The sequence below is a fragment of the Haemorhous mexicanus genome, chromosome 2 (genome assembly GCF_027477595.1).
Source record: "Haemorhous mexicanus isolate bHaeMex1 chromosome 2, bHaeMex1.pri, whole genome shotgun sequence".
Lineage (NCBI taxonomy): Eukaryota > Metazoa > Chordata > Aves > Passeriformes > Fringillidae > Haemorhous > Haemorhous mexicanus.
In genome coordinates this window covers 53,354,405-53,371,835 of record NC_082342.1, presented here as the reverse complement: position 1 = coordinate 53,371,835, position 17,431 = coordinate 53,354,405, and the positions used below count along the sequence as shown (strand labels likewise).

Below are 17,431 nucleotides of genomic sequence, written 5' to 3'. Positions count from 1 at the left end.
TACCTATGCCCACTCAACCCAATCATCACTGTCATCAAGTTCTGGATAATCAAAATTCTCTCCAACCTACAAAGCTATCCCACCACCACTCTTTCCTCCCCTGTCCTTTCTGGAGGGTCTGTAGCTACTCACCACAGCACTCCAGTTGTTTGAATCATCCCCACATCCCTGTGATGGCAACTGTGTCATAGTTTTCCTGCTGCACAATGGCTTCCAGCTGCTCCTGTTTGTTGCCCGTGCTGTGGGTATCAGTGAGATACAGCTCAGGTGGGATGTTGATCCCCTCATCCTGCCATTAAGCAGAGAAGTTCCTCTGCCTGGGCACCCTCCCAGAGCAGGGCTCACCCTGCAGGTGCCACCCAGTAGTGGCAGCGTGTCCCTGCCCGAGCTGTCTGGGCGGCTGTGCCAGCCGTGCCGGGTGTGGAGCTGAGCGAGGCCGTGGCTTTCTGCCAGGTGGATGCCACTGCTCCCTGGCTGGGCTGGCACTGCCTCAGCAGCCTTCCTGCGCACTGCTGTGCCACACCCTGCTCACCAGGGCTCCCTAAGGGCTTGTTTTGTATTTGTGGCCAGCTGCTGTCATGCTAGGTGTGGGCTCTGGAGGCTTAAGGTTCCTTGTTTCACTTACACTGAGTTAAATCCTCTGCTCCCGGCCCCTGCCCCAGTCACAAGGAATAGGGTGTTTGTATATTGGTGATGAAGTGAGGATTTTCAGCAAAGGTCAGCACCACTTCCTTTTGTGGAAGTCACCATCTGAGAGAAGGCAAATGTTCGTTTTCAGAAAGCTCACTAAGCAAAGTAGCAGAAAGTAATTATCCAATATATAGCTCAGCTGCTAGAGGAGTTGGTAGTTAAAGAAAAATGATGGGTGGTGGCCTGCTGGGTAACAGTATAACTAGTGACTCAGTCATTGCTCTCAGTACTTGAGAGTAAAACCAATGTGTAGTACACACTTCTCTTCAATTGTTAAACATTAATTTGTAGATTTAAACTTTTATTCAGTCTCACTGTATTTCTGATATCATAGGAAGGTAAAAATGACAACTGATTCCTCTTTTCTGCATAATTTATTAATTCACTTACTTTTACCATATATTATCTTACTTTTCTCGGTTGAGAATTTTCAAGCCCCATGACAGCATTGAGCCCACCAGCTTCTTTTGAATAAACTGGGAAATTGTATTACCAAAAAGACACAGTGAAAATTCAGAATGTCAGTACTGACCCTTAATGTGCATAACCAAACATACATACATACATAGAACCTCTACATGAATTTCTGCCACATGGTGAGCTGTTTGGGACTTGCCCAGTTTCTTTCCTGGGAAGAAACTTTTACAGCTTCATTATCAGCTAAAGATTTGGATCATTTGTTTTCCTGCCAGTCACTTTGACTTCTCTGAAATCATCAGAAACACCCTGAATTCTGATGTAAGGATGGCTTGACCCACTCATCATCCCGACTTGACCCATTCCATCACTCCTGAACATTAAGAAACATTAGTCCACTGAGAATCAGAAACATAGTTTTATATCAGGTTGGCAGATAAGTATTTTTGTAATTACATTTGCAGTCTCTGCCTATCCCTAACAGCTCCAAGTGCTTTTGTTTCAGAACCAAACATAATTTGATTATGGTCTGATTGCAGCAGAGCACTTAAATGCAGTATAAATTTAAATTATTAAATATTCGAATCATGTGGACTAGCCTGTTTTGTTACATTTAACTTCTAAACCAACAGTAGATTCTTTTAAAAAAGATTATCTATTAAGTCAGTATGGTTGGTTATATAAGTTCTTCAGAAAGAGGAAAGTACCAGAGCATCCATATTTCCAACGTATAATACAGCAGAAGATACTATACCTAATGTGATTCAAATAGAGGACAAATAAATTTCAGAATCTAGGTTAGACAAGACAACACCAAATAAAATTGACTCTGAAACATCTGGTTTGTTTTATACAAAACCATAAACATGCATAGTTACTAAACGGCCTAAGCTGGTTTTTTGGAAGGCACCCTTAAAAACAAGGACAGCAGGACAAGTGTTTACAAAGCCAAGGCATATACATTAATCATGGCATGGCAGCATTTTATAGAAACTATCAAATTCAGAGGGATTATAAAACATCTGGGATGAATTGTAGGTAGGAACTGTTTTAAATCTCTGGATTCTAGGTCACAGTAGAGGCTGTAACAAAGGGTGCTCACTTGCGCTTGTACTCCTTTGCATTGCTTTCTCTTAAGGGAGAATCATGGCTTGTAGAGGGCTGGAACCATTATCTCTTCTTTTATGGAAAGCATCAGTTGGTGTGCAGTCATTAGGGATCTTCGAACTGGGAAGAAGTTTATTGCTGTGACAGATCGGGCAACATATGGAAGGAAGTAAGATGTTCTCCAGAGACAGATTAAGTTTTTGCCAAGGCATTTTACTGAAATTTTGGAAAATAAACAGGTCATTAATTGACTCCAGATTTAGCTACTGCAAATTGTGCAAAGATGCTGCAAACCAGATGCTTTCCCCTATTTGTTTTTACAACCCTTTCTATTTATAGATACCCTTATTTGATGATTTACTTCTTTAATAGACGGCATTGTTTTACACCGGAAGCCTCATCTCAGTTTTGCCAGTAGATGCCTGACTAAAACATACATGTTCACACAATTGCAAGGATGGAACACTCAGCAATAACATAAGTAGGAAATAATGAGTAGGAAGAAGTTAACATTTAATTCTTCCCTGGATTTCTTAGCACATAACTGTTATCAGCCATTCTCTATGCAGACCCTGCTAGTGAAATAGTAGAGGCAGGCTCCTATCCCAAGGACAGCATCCTTAAACTTTTCTTGCCAATGAAGGTGTGAATACAGTCCATGTTGGCATTTCTCTGGTTTCCCAAGTTGTGTGACACAGCCGCTGATGTACCTGTCAGTCCTGTGGGGGCATAGCTTTAACTTGAACTCCAGAATAGGATTGGATCCCAAAATGGGAATGTAACAGCCAAATCAACAAAGCTGTGCCAACTGACAGAAATACTTGAGAAAAGAAATATTCATTCCTTTTCCACTTACACTTCTTTTAGTCTTCAGAATGCAGGCTCTATTTTATGCTACATCCACACAATCTTGATTCATGTTATAAATAATATACTGAGTGAAAAGCATCTGCCCTGACTTGAAAGCAGGGAGTCTAGTGGGGATGCCTTCTAAAAGGATTGAGCTAGTCACACCAGGTTCTTTACAGTCAAGACAGAAATAGGTACCTCTGAAAGCCAGTCCTGTCATCCTGAAATAGATGTGTGAGACAGCAGGAATGAAATGCCCTATGGTAGTGCTTATTTCTTGCCATAATCCTAGCCAAGTGACAGCACCAAAGACCTTGCAGTGACAGACTGGGAAAAGCCATCTCTTCAGCTGCCATGTAAGTGCCTTTGATATGGAAATCAGTGAGCCACTAGCAGTGGAAAAGTTGAATTTTAGAGATTGCAGCTCATAACATCTCTGACTTCTCTGGCTCAAGTCAGCAAAGCAGGAGATGGAGCTGATGAGGCACCTGAGACTTCAGTGGCACTTGTATATGTGCTTAAAGGCATATGTTCTGACAGTAACCTGCCAGTGTACCTGAACCTTGCGTAATTTCTCCATTTCCAGTTTATTCTGGAGAGGCAGATTTACACAATGTGAATTACACATCTTTAGAAGACATTCTGAATTCATTGTAATAAATGCTGCGTGATTTTACTTGTGAAGCCTAACAGGCTTGGCTAAGCAACAGGAGCAGCAGGCGTACAGAATTCATAATGCATGTTTTAAACTGCATTCTGAGTTTCACTTTTCAAACTAGTAGGTAGTTATTTGATGTATGAATATTTATTTTTCTGTGTCCTCAGTCAGCACAAAAGTCATCAGGCTCAGGTATCCTGTTTTTCACAACAGCTACTAGTGAATGCCTAGGAAAGAGTATAACAACATGACAAGTTTATGGTATGACCTCTTAGCTTCCAGGTTTCAGTAAACAGTTCTTTGTTGATGTTGTTAGCAGGGCTGCCAATTAGGAGCAAAGTAAACGGGAGGTTTATGATGTGACTGTGCACTTCCTAGCTGAGCTACACCTAGCTTGTGAGACTATTTCCCGTTTGAAATATTCTGCAGACGTGTAATCCCTCACATCACAATTGCTATTTTAGAAAGCTATTTTCATCTCATTCCCAGGTGTCATGGTCAGAGTTGCCTCTGTGTCACTAGTCTGAGCAAAGTGGGAACAAAGTTTATTTTTAATGAAATACAGGCTTGCTAGTGGCTTGAAAGCAAAACATTCAGAACTCCATTTGGTTTTAATTTATCATCCAACCTATTATGTTTGGTAACATACTAGAAACCAGTGAGCATATTATTTTTCATAAGCTCCCCAGGACATAAAAGGAGAAAAAAATAAAGACTGAAATACCCTAATCTCTGCTTCATTCTTTTGCAATCCAAGAAGAGAGTACATACAAAGTACTTTAATGCCAATTCCAGTCTCAGCTACATTCGTGCTAATCCTGAGCATTTACAGGGTATACAGTGAATTCTGGCTTGGGGCCAAAGACTTCCACAATATCATGGTCTGGAAACTTCCTTGAGGACCCAGTTTTGCCTTAATTTCATGTCCTTATAGCTAAGAACAGCACTCGCCTGTTAAAGTCTGATGGAACAAGAGGCAAAAATAATTGGGAAACATAAAGAGGACAAACCTTCTTCACAGGTCAGGTGCAATTTCAATTTTGCAATATTTTGTTGCCCAACTGAGATACTTCAAAGAGGTCTAATGTCCAGACTGAGGAAACCAACCTTCCCAGAAAGTCAGAGCTTTTCAAGTGCATTGGAAAATAGACCCAAGATGAGTAGTTCCTTTTGAAGGTTTTGGCCAAGGAATTTTTCCAGTAAAACTACATTCCATAAACATGGAGCAACACCTTAAGTAGACAACAACAAATGAGGAACACTGTGAGGTTGATTTGAAACAGAACTGTATATTCAGACAGTGGGACAGGGAGAAAGCCTGTGAGAAGGACGTAATAGGATGCCAGAATAAACATGAGAGCAGACAGCAATATTTTCATCACTCTGTAATTGAGAGAGCAAAAAGAAATTCAAAGCTGGAATGGAACTTATCAACCAACTCTCTTGGTGTGCATATTTCGAGCAGAAGGGGAATCAACAGAGGAAGAATCTTGGTAAGTGGCTGCTGGAGGAGGGTGTGCAAGGGAGCGTGTGAGCTAGAGGAGAAAGGAAGTACACCTGTATTGGGGACTGGAGGAGAAGGAAGGAATGTTTGATGGAAAATAGTTCATCTTGCCTGCACTGCTGAAGGTTCTGGGCTTTTTCTGGCCCTTCCTGTACACTGGAAGCATTCTCCAAAGTCAGGCTATAAGGAAAGAGAGCTGCAGGCTGCCTGCCCTTTTTTAGAAGGAGCAGCATTGTGTCTGGAAAGGGAGCTCTGGGAAGACCTTCCCTTTCTGTTGCTCCTGCAGTTAGGTAGGTTTCTGTAAAAAAAAACCAACCACCTGCAGCATTCTCCAGTGAGACACATCAGCTCCGTGGTGTGTATTTAACACAGTGCAAAATGTGAGTGAAAAGAAATATGCAAGAAATATGGAATCTAAAAATGAAATGCTTATATTATGAATAGAGCAGCTGGTTGCTAGAAGACAGAAAATCCTGTCCAGGGACTTGTCCAGTTCATAAATATCAGTATTGTAAACTGTCCCACTACTGTTTTATTGTGAAAGTTCTGTCAGTAATTATTCTGGGAATTTTTTTTGGCTTTTAATTATTTTGTTAATTTAAAAAATTAACAAATAACTACAAATAACAAATTAACAAATTAACTTATACTCCTAAATTTTATGATAGGAAAAAAAAATAATTTGGGATTAAAAGCTTTAGGCATCATTCTTTCTGCTCCAAACAGATGGGGCTATACAGAACACTTGCTGTGGATTGTGCTTAATTCTAGCTTTGGGTAAGGAATAAGTGATCCATGCAATTCTCCTGTTCCCTCAGCTTCTTTATTTGTGAGGCTGCTAATCATACACCAGTAGGGCTGATATTAAGCAGCCAGATAAGTGTGCAGGTGTGTTGGTCACACTTGCTGTGAGGTGGTGGCTCAGCCTTAAGGCTGGGACAGTGACCAGATTCTCTGCTCATCCATGAAGTTTTTTGTACTGGGCCTTTGTTCTGGCTCTTGTGAGGGGAAGAAAACGTCGTGTGCACCCTGTTCTGCAGGGCATGGACAGGCCCATACCCGGACATTGTGGGGACAGACCTCAGCTCTGTGCTGTATTCAATGCCCCCACTCACCCTCGCAGCAGCAGCACAGAACTGCCGTGTGTCAGGCCAGATGTCCCCACACTGCACCAGGGACAGTGGCTGCCACATGGCTTAATTCAGTTTGCTTCATTAGGGAGACGGGAGAGGCAGAACAGGTCAGCAGGCTCTGCAGAAGACGTCCCTCTCCAGGGCCCCCACCGTAACCTAAACTTCCCCCATGCATCAGCCAAAGCCCCAGCTTTTCTGGGTCTCCAGGAGGAGTAACCAGCCAAGGGATGCCTGTGCTGTACCTAGTGGCCATCCTGGTGGTGATGGCCTGGGGACTGTAGAATAAAAAAGGAAGAATTCCAACTGAGAGTGAACAAAATACTTTATATGTATCCTACATAGTACTTCCCTGCATGCAAGGCTGCAGTCCAGCCCTAGAGTCCAGACTCAGCTTATTGGTTAGTGCACATTGCTCTGCAGAGCCACATGTACAACCCTACATCCTTGTTACACAGGATTGATAAGATCTGACAACATGCATTTAATAACACATTGGGAAATCTCTGGCTATCTGCAAGTTTAGGCAATAAGTGTCTCATCTGAAGGAATCCACTACAGGTGTAAGACCATTTTAAAGGGTTTTTATTTTCTCCTTAGCTCATGCAGTTACAGTAGATTTTAGTCTGCCTCTGGTGGACTGATATTGCTTGTAAGGAAAATGAAAATTCCTACAAAATTGTATTTCCTTTTTTTTTTACATAAAGGTACCAAAATGGTTAAGAAAGGCAAAGATTACTGTTATCAGTCAGGAAATTGGTGTACAGAGACAGGTTATACAACTTCCCTAAAGTCTTCTAGTCTTCCAGCAAGTCACTGCCACAAGTCCTGTGCCCTAACCATCGAGTCTATCTGCCTTACTGGGCCAGAGACTGAAATCATGCAACAAATATTCATTGATTTCAAGGAGCCTGGAGAATTTCATGTTCCCAGACACCAGTCCCCTGCTGCTGTATTTGAAATAGTGTTGCCAGGAATTACTCTGTTCTGCCTTGTTGCTTTTTAAAAACTTTTACGAAATCTAACTTTGGCATTGGTTCTCTAGCACAGAGAGAGGGAAAAACTTCTTTAAAAACCAGATCAAAACCTGAATATTTAATCTCTTGCCTATTTGATCATGATAGTACTGGAGTCCTGTTGAAAAGAAAATAAATAGCAAAGCCCTTACCTGAAGTCTGCACAGGCAAGAACCTTCAGCTCAGATAGGAATGTTTGTCTGTGACTGAGTGACACCAGCAGTAGGGCTGTGAGGGGATTTACAATGTATTTGGATAACTATAAGGAACTAAGTTTATCTAAACACTTCTTTACATTATCAGTGTGTTATCCAAACACTTTGTTAGTGAGACTGTGAGATTAGGATGTGTGTAAGCCCACCACTACTTAAATATATTACAGAGTTCCTGTGAACCCACAGGAACTTGTGTATAGATTTAGCATATGGAGTTGTACTAAGTACTTGTAGCTCATTTCTGTCATAATACTCTCCAAATACTTTAGCAGAGGAGGTCTGCCACCTGAAATGTCTTCCTCTCTTTTGAACTCTGTTACCCAATTGTTGTGGTTTTTTCCTTAATTTACTGTTGAGAACCACTGTCTTTAGGGATTTTACACAGTGTGGGATGCTGGTTATTCCTGGCTTGTGAAGAGTTCAGCTAAGGCCAATGGAGTCTCTATTCACATGCTGGTGTGGTTTGATTGAGGAAGAATGTTTAAAAACTGAAGAAGAGTGAGAACATAATGCCTAAATTAGCAGTCAGGCTCATTTAAAACTGACCCCTTCCAATGATCTTACCAACCATCCAGGAGCTCCTGGTCCCTTCTAAGCCCCTGGGAGAGAAGGGACAGAGAGGTCACATCCTCAGAGCCTGACATTGTGGCCGACAGACCAGCAGCTTACACTTCACCAGCAAATGTGACAGAAGGGCAAAGAGAGGCTGTGCCCAGGGAAACACTGTCATTCTGCAGGCTGCAGCCACAGACCACGAGCAGTTATTTTGATGCATTTCTGCACTAGGTGTGCTGTTAGGAGCCCACATTTACATAAGCTGTGGGGTGGTGCATCTGGATAGCTTAGGTGAGAATACAGACGGGCCACTGCTGCTCAGAGCAGCCCCACGCCCTGTGGGGTGCCCACAGGTCAGACCAACCCAGTATCATGGCCAGCTGGGCAGTGGGAAGATGCAGCTATTTTTGGAAAAACAGAATGCTGGGAAAGGCATATAGTGATTTTGTACATGGTGTATATCCTACCTGCTTTCACGTGGTTCAAGGATGTCCTGAGCCACAAGCTGGAATTTTGTGCTTAATGGCCCTTGGTGAATTTTTCTTCCAAGGATTTTATCCTTTTTTAGTTCTGCCAACTTCTGGCAACCATAGTATCCTCTAACAATGACTTCCAGGGGTCAGCTATATATATATATGGAGAACTATTTATGTTAATTCGTTTTGAACCTACCCCCACTTACTGTTCCCAACTTTATCCACTGTGAGAAAAGACCTGATAATTACCAAATGGTGAGCAGACATTTGTAATAGCATAACCATGTTTGTTGGTTTGCACTCAATTACTTTTCCAAAAAGTTTTAAATCCTTTGCTATTTTTTAAAACTTTGCTATTTTTTGTTCCTACTGAGCACTTGTATTGGCTTTTCATAAACCTATCCAAGACCTGTTTCCTTAGAGATAACAGCCCCATTAAATCTCATCACTGTGCACTGTGATGTTGCCTTTAGGGTGTTTTTTGTCCCGTACATTTATCAGCCTTCAAAAGCTTAAATTTTAAGGCCTTCTCAGTCAATATTGTAGTAAACACCTTCAGTGTTTACAACCAATTTCTCTTTTGACTGACAGACTAGTTTGGTATCATTATATTTTCCCAGCTGATTATTCAGTCCCATTACAAAACCCATGTACGGATAGTGGATAAAACAGATTCCAACACTAATGTCTGTGTGAATCCTCTGGGAACCTAATCCCATTGTGAACATAGATTATTTATTACTTTTTTGTTTCCTGTCTTTAAGCTGTCATTAAACCACAAGTGGTCTTTTCCTTTTTTTCTGTGATAGCTGAGGTTCTTTATAATTGCTTGGTAGAAGATCTTGGAGGAGTCTTCAGCAAATCAGTTACTATCCACTCTGCTTATTTAACATCCTGAGCACCTCCACAGGAGAATTGATGAGATGAATCATTCTTTCTTGCCTTGACACTCATCTTCTTGGCTTTTTGCATGTGTCCTTATTTCCAGAAGTTTGCCTGGGTGGCTGGTCAGTCACCTGCCTGCCATCCTTTTGTTCCCTAAATGTACTATTGTTGTACTCCTGCATATAATTTCTAATCTTCTGCTTCTGTGCTGTGGCCAGGCTGCCGATGTTCTTGTAATCAGGAGGTATTTTATGTAGCAGTACTATTCATTGAACACGTGGGTCTTAAAATGCAAATGGATTGTCCTCTGATGCTGGAATGGGGACACTGGAAGAAAAGAAAAGGATATGATGTACTGTTCAGAAGTCTCATCTCCCGGTTTGGAGTTTATCTTCAAGGGTGTGTGTAAGCCTGTCTCTCATGCTTAAGAAGCCCTGTGTAGCACTGTTCATTTTTAAAACTCACTATCAGACAGTTGACACAGCAGCTGACTTTTTTCCAGAACACATCAGTATCGGGCTCTCCAGTGAAACAATCCTCTGTTGTAATTCCGTGCGGCTATTAGCCATCTCCATCTCGCTTCCTGGCGATGCAGAAATCTCAAATAAACTATTTTCCTTTTGCCCCAGATGAGCTGCAGAGCCTCAGTGCCCCAGCACAGCCTGAGGAAGAAAGTCAAAGTGCCACTGAGCCAGAGGGAAGCATTTCTGGCTGCTCTAGACTCCCTGCTGTTTCATGCCCTGAATGAAAGAGTTTGCAGCCTGTAGTAATCCCAGCAAACAACTCTCAAACAAATGTCTGTGTTCCAACATAAAACATTTTTCCTAAACAGCAGGCAATGAACTTCTGCTTTTAAAAGTCCTGGTCCCAGAGATAGGATTCAAAACGTGAAGTGACAGCTTCATCTTAAACTCAGCTTTGGCTTTCCTGCATGGGAAATTTTTCTCTTCTTGAATTTGAGAAAGGAGAAACTGCCTGTACTTACTACATGAGCTGCTGTGCAGGCATCTCTAAAGGCAGAGACAGGTAAGAAATATAGAATGTGTGGGTAGGATAGGGATATGTGGATAGGACTTCAGTTTCCAGGACACATTGCATATATAAGGTATTGGAGTTAGGCCATAATCCAGCAAACTGAACTATTCTTCTACCTGCAGAATTATAGAAGGGAGTCCAGAGATCAGAAAGTTGAAAGCACATGCCTGAGTCTTTTTCTTCTGTGACTTGAAAACAAGAGTTTCCTGCTTCTTCTAACTACATGTCACTAATGTTAATAACAAATGTGCTCCTCTAGTGGATAGGAAACTGTTTTGTTCTCATAGAACCAGTGCTTTCTAATGAAGAGAGGCTGTCAAGTTGCCATTAAATTTTAGATGTGAAATAACGAGATAAGTGCAACTAACAATAAAAGGGAAATGGGTCACTTCGGGAAGATCAAGTGGCTGATTACTGTGTGAGAACAGCAGGTTCAATCCAAGCCTGGAGAACTCCATGCCAGGTACAACATTACAGACATTTTTCACAGTTCACTGGGAGGTGTGCATTCTAAGATGTGAATCAGCACTCCTGACTATAAAATCAGTTTTATATTTATATTTATATTTATATTTATATTTATATTTATATTTATATTTATATTTATATTTATATTTATATTTATATTATTTATAGTTTTATATTTATATTTATATTTATATTTATGTTATTTATAGTAATGCAAATGGGAAATTGATGTTCATCTCAATTTATCCTCAACTACCCCACTGAAGCACTGCCTCCTGGAGTAATACTCAAAGGCCAAGGTGGTTTGTAGAAACTCTCACTGTTGTCTTGCCCAGAAAAGCCAGTCATAAGTAGATTGTTAAAGTAGTTTGTTATCAAACATATTTTGGCATTTCTAGAGTACATTGTGTTGTTTTCTCCAGCTGATGTCAGCATGCCACTCGCAGTGAAAAGGAAGCAGATCTCCAGGACTGCTTGAGATACTGCAGTATCCATGCGCAGCCCTGGGGCAACTTTTACTGCCAGTAGTTTACTCCTTTCTCATACCAAATGCCATTTCAGGGAGAAAAGGTGTCAGAGAGACATAAAAATCCATTAACAGAAATGAAGTGTTGCAGTTTTGCCTGTGAATGCATACAGAGAGGAGTATGACTCCTTGAGCTGACTTTGCTGGTTATACTTAGTCCATGCAGTCACCAGAAGTACTGTGCTATGTGAATAAGTCTTTAGTTAAAGATTCCTGATATTCCATAGTATTTCAGTATCCATCAAGTCACTGATTGTCACTTTGGATATGACACGTGGTTATTACACTATAGATATCAGTGTGGACATTTCTGATTTGTTTTTAGAAAACCCCACTAATTCCAGACATGGTTTTATGAAGAAATCTCCTTTCCTGCATGGATCCGTCACAACATGGGAGCATGGGGTTGGGTTGTCATCTCATGGGCTGTGCTTCTGTCAAGACTGGCAGCAATTTCAGGTGTATGCTGGAGCTCCCTCCCTTTACATTTCCTTGTAAAATGCATGGGGAAGCTTTTATTTTGAAGTGCTTTTATGAGATGCATTAGCATGAAGTTCAGTGTTGCTCTATTAACTATTCCAGAAACAGTCTGTAGACTGAGACTGAAATATTAATTAGTGCTATTATATAACAACTTAGACTTCTCTAGTACTTCTTGTCTGAGAGGTTGATGGCCAAAGGATTTTCCTTGTCTGAATGACACATTTTTGAAAATAAGCAATGAGTGTCAAGGCAGTCACCAAACAAGGATACAGTCATTTTAAAAGTATGCAAGGAGGGCTACTTCTTTCTTTCGCCATGCACAACTTCAAGCACAGGAGCTTTCAAACACGCACCACAAGACCAGCTAACTCTTGTTGTTTCTTGTTTTATTTGACTACTATGCAAGTACTGGACTGAAGCCAAAGAATTCAGCCTCAGCACAGGCAGCACTCGTCAGCACCGAGCCTGGGGCAACCCTCTGGCTCTGAAGTTGTGTTTGGACCCTTGTGTCTGAGAGGAAAGTCATCATTCAGCAACAGAGGCTTCTTATTCTGTCCTTTGTGACCTCTGAGATGAGCTGCTGGGAAGCTGGCAGGGCAGCTCTGCCCTGTTGCCTTACCCTCTGGTGGGGACATGGGAAGGGATGGGCAGTCACAGGGGCACTGAGGCTGGAACTCTCCTGTCTGTTACAAGCCTATAACTGGGTTTGCTGATCCCTTAGTGGACGTGTTCACTAGTATATTCACCTTACTTAGGCTCTTGCTGTGGTTTTTGTTTCTTTGGACTGATTTTTGTAGCATTACATTTCTCTTAAATTGCTTTCTAGACTTTGGAAGTATTGTGAGGAAGAATGCAGAATCCCATTAGCTGAAAAAGTCAATGCATTTTCCAATGGAAAAAGAAATCCTTCTGAATATTTAAGCAGAGTAGTATTAAATGTTAATACTTGCTATACATTAGCAATGGCATTTTAAAAATAGAATTAGATCAAAGAACTGTAGATTAATCAAATTTGAATATCACTGCATGGAGGTAATGTCTCTTTGGATAAACACTGTGCCTGTCATTGACGTTTGAGAGTCTCTGGGATATTTATTCTGAAAAGATGGCAGCAGAGTGACTGACACACTGGCTTGGCAAGCTGGGGTAGGAATGGGAGCCATCTCTTCCCTGCTGTTCAGGCTCTCTCTGCTCACACCTGTGAAGCAATCCTGCCTCTCCTCTTTGCACAGCAGGGCAGAGAGGAGACTGGTCAGTCCTACTGCCTGGCTGCCAGTGCCCAGCCCTGTTTGGGAGTATAGATGGTAGTGATGCCTTGTCTTTGCTCTTGAGTTTGAACTATCTGCTTAGAGCCTCAGAGAAGACCATGCAGGCATACCTGGAGCAAAAAGCAGCACATACAGACCTTGCAGGTGCTGTTAATGGTAATAACAGGTAATGAAAGCTTTCAGTCTACAGCATTCATTTTAAATTTCTAGTACCTGGAATTATATTTCTCCATTTTATAGCACTGCACAAGTCTCACATTGATGAGGAATAAAATTCATAAGGTGTAATGAGAACAGATTGCATTGCAGTAAAACCATGTCCTAAAGGGTTTTGCATGGAGCAAAATTTTAATGAATAGTTGTGAACAAGAGCTGTCCTTCCCCCTCTCATGTTTAGGTGACTATATTTCCCTGTCCTCTGTGAAGGGGCAGGTCCCAAGCAGTGCCACCTGATGACCCTGCCCTGGCCAGCATCTGGGAGGCAGGGAGTGTGAGGAGAGCTCCATTGTACCATGGCATGTCGTGAGATGTTCTTGGCCTTAAGGCTGGGGAACAGGACACAGACAATAATGTCACTGCAGATGGGTGTCCCGGTTTTGAGAGCTCAAGATCCCCCATGAGTTGGGATGGGGGTTGAGCCCTTGCTGCCTGGGGCTTGCAGCCACTCCAACAGTGCTGTCAGCTGCCACACCCCAGCTTGACACTGGTCTCATGGGAAGGGGCATGGAGGTGGCAGCATCATTTCTGAGCTGTGATTCTTAGAAATCGCTCATTTTCCATAATTCTTAAAAATCAGCACACACTAATACTATTAATACTATTTTGTATTAATACAAAATATTGGTATTTTAAAATATAATGAAAAATTATTTGACTAGGAGGGCATTTTCAGTATATTCTCACTCAGATTTGCTGCCCTCCTGCTGATAAAAGCAGCAGTGTTCTGTTTCCATATGATTAATTAAAGAAATAGCATCTTCTGCTAACTCAGTGGTTGATATGTGAGGATAAGAATGAAAACATGTGCCCCTCTTTCTGTTGAAAAAAAAACAATAAGAACAAAAAAGAAGATGTTATGGCAAGGAACCTGAATAACAGAGAACATCTCCATCCCCTTTCCCTCTTCCAGGCTGTGACCAGTTCCGGGTAGCATTAATGTTAGGGACTCTTGGGTTTTGTTTACTGCTGAGTGGCTGCTCCTAGGTGTTGTTGAATTTTTTTCATCCCAAGGGCTTTGCTTGTTCCAGTGCTCCTTGTACCGTGTGGTTTTGGAGATTTAGACAGTCCTTCCGTAAACGGACTTTTTTCTTGGCAAACAGGGGTATGATTTTTAGAAAAGCAACCGAGGGCATCATCTCCAGAGATGAGTCAACAGCTGGGCAGCGTCAAGGAGAAAAAGGTTTCCGGCAGCCCTGAATACTCTAAAACACGCATTTTCGAACGTCTTCAATTATTTTTTCTTTGCTTTCTGAAGCGGCCCGGTGCAGCCCCTCCGTGCTTGAGTAAACTCCGACCAGCCGGGGAGCTGCCGGGGCAAGCTGGGGCTGGGGCCGGCTGTGCGGGGCTGGACCGGGACAGGCTGGGGCTGGGAAAAGCTGTGCGGGGCTGGGGTGCCGGGCTGGAGCCGGCTGTCTGTCCCGCTCCGCAGGCTCACTTCCACCGGCTGCGCTGGGAGCGATTGGCCCGCGCGGATCATGTGGGAGAGAGCCGGAATCCCGAGCCGTAGTAGGTCTTGGCACTCCTTTTGCGTTTAAAGCGCTCGCTCCTCGCAGCTCCCTGGGGCTTCGAGCCTCCCTGCTCTCCTTGCCCCGGTTCCGATCGGGAGCAGCGCGGCGGGACGGCCGGGGGCAGCGGCGATGTTGAAGCAGGTGCCCCGGGCGGCGGGCACCGCCTGTTTCTACCTGAACGCGGTGTCCCCCGAGGGCCAGGAGCTCTTCTGGCGCTGCGATCCGCCCGCCCGGCGCCCTCCCTACAGGACCAGTAGGATTCTCGCCCGTCACCAGCTGGTGACGAAAATTCAGCAAGGTGAGTTGCTGGCAGGAGCGCTCCGTAGCCCGGCGTTGGCGCAGGGTCTGCAGGTCTGCTCTTTCGTAAGAGAGCAGGTTTTAATGCCTCATGTTTCAGACTCGTTTCCTGTCTCTATTCCAAATTAATCTGGCTAGACACAGGGTTTGAAATAGTCATTCATAGCTCTCTGTTTCCACACATACACACTTGCACCGAGCACCAGGAGAAAAATGCTAGATGCATGATTAGAGATCTAACTAAGTTACCTTTTAATCATAAACTACTGTGGTATCTTAGGTGCTGAACTTCGCCTTGTCTGACTGTCTGAGCAGTTACTGGCACCAGCCCATCTGCTCTGATTGCTGCAGGTCAAACCTGCCCGTGGTAACCCACAAAAGAAGAATAGATGGTCACCCAATTAAAAAAGAAGCAGAAGTCCAGTGTGACTGGAAGAAGGCAACTGGGATAACATTCTTTGGAAACAAGTGTGTGTAACTGTCAGAGCATTAGAAAATAGGTCACATATCCTTAAAAATAATTGCTGACTTGGCTTTCCACAGCTGCTTAAGCAGTTATCTAAGCAGTCATTACAAATGTATCAATTTGGTTTTTTCTGAATGTCTGTCTATGGCACTAAAGCTAAATGCAGATTGGCCCCAGAACAAATCCTTTGGCCTGTGCACACAATTTAAAATCATCTTCACAATGGCAAAGATAAAAACCCTAACCAACTGTACTGATTTTTCCGGGTTAAAAAGCAAATCAATACATAGTTTTGTATTGATCATAGTTTTGTATGGAATCCTGTTTTCAAGAGCACTGGTTTCCAAAGTGAATTTGGTCCTACATACAGAAAAATGTCACATTGAAAAAAAAATTCCTGATGATAAAAGCCACTTTCTGGACAGCTTGCAAAAAGGTGTTTGATTCTGCTAACTAGGGGCAGGCGTGGAGATAACATCATTCACTTTCATATCTGGCAAATATCACAGCAGTTGGTGTGAGGCTTTTACCAGCAGCAGGTAAATGGAGTGGCTATTTTTGTGTGTTGCTTTCCAGTAAGATTCTTTAGATCTGTGGCTGTCAAACTCTGGCAGAAGTACAGAATATAGTGATGAAATTTTATTGCATTTATAAAGAAAACAATGCATAATTCTTTGGCTAGGTTTAAAAAGATGAAAAAGATAGTTTCTGTGGCAATTAGGAAAATGTAGTTGTTTGCAAGGCAGTCTCAGGAACTGGTCGTGTTTGAAGGATACTGGTGCTCACTGCAGTTCTGATTTCAGGAAGGATATTATGTCATTCTCTGTACCCAGTGTATGGCCTGGATTGAATGGAAAGAAAGGGTAATTTATTTCTCTACAAGTTTATTTGAAAATGTTTTGGGTGCAGTGCTAGTACCAATTTAGTGTTCAAACAGCATTAACTGAGGATGTGGTGGATTAACACACCTCTTCTACCTGTCATGGTGCTGTTTAACATTCTCTCTTGTAACCTGTAATCTGTCTGGGACAGCCAAGGCTGCCAAAGTGAGCCAGTGGTGCTGAGACTTTGGAGAAGCTACATGGTGGGAAATTTCAAAGTTGTAACTTTTCTTCCTGCAGCTTGTTGCATGGATGGTCAGTCTGTGGTGAATGACCTCTGCTTCTCTTTCACAGCTTTCCAACCTGTTCTGCACAGAGCTGTGGAAATTATATTTGTATAGTACCTTGATCATGTGATGCATGTTACTGTTCAGTATATGAAATATTTATGTATTTTGGGTCACTAAGAATAAATACATTGTTTCTTTTATTGATGTAAGCTGGGGACCGGATCCACTGTTGGTCAACTGTCAGTTCATTATCAGTAAGGAAATGATGGGCTTACAGATAGATGCTGATGTCTGTCTGTAAGTCCATATGTAGACAGATGCACATCTAGTGTAAAACCAAGGCACACATTTTTTCTACAGTGCCCCAAGTAATGACTAATTATTTTGATACAAATAGTTGTATTAGCAATACCAAAAAATCTAAGCCTAGCCAATATGACTCAGTTTGAAACCTCCAGTTTACAATCTGGATGAAAAACCTAGATCCATCAATCCTTCACAATACTTTAACCAACTTTTGCTGGGTCAGCATGTCACCCTCTCTGCTT

At 42.3% G+C, this 17,431-nt stretch overlaps 1 protein-coding gene across 5 annotated transcripts in view; it reads left to right on the top strand.

Annotated features, from left to right (window-relative positions):
- STARD13 (StAR related lipid transfer domain containing 13) overlaps positions 1-17,431 on the top strand; it is a 288,208-nt gene that overhangs the window by 159,538 nt on the left and 111,239 nt on the right. Inside the window, exon 1 of one of the 5 annotated variants that reach the window (XM_059838855.1) lies at positions 15,007-15,307. The exons of the other annotated variants lie outside the window; for them this stretch is intronic. Within the exon in view, the coding sequence (XP_059694838.1) occupies positions 15,139-15,307 (169 nt within the window). The 5' untranslated portion in view covers positions 15,007-15,138. Of the gene's footprint in view, positions 1-15,006; positions 15,308-17,431 lie in introns of those variants that run through there. 5 annotated transcript variants of the gene reach the window in all.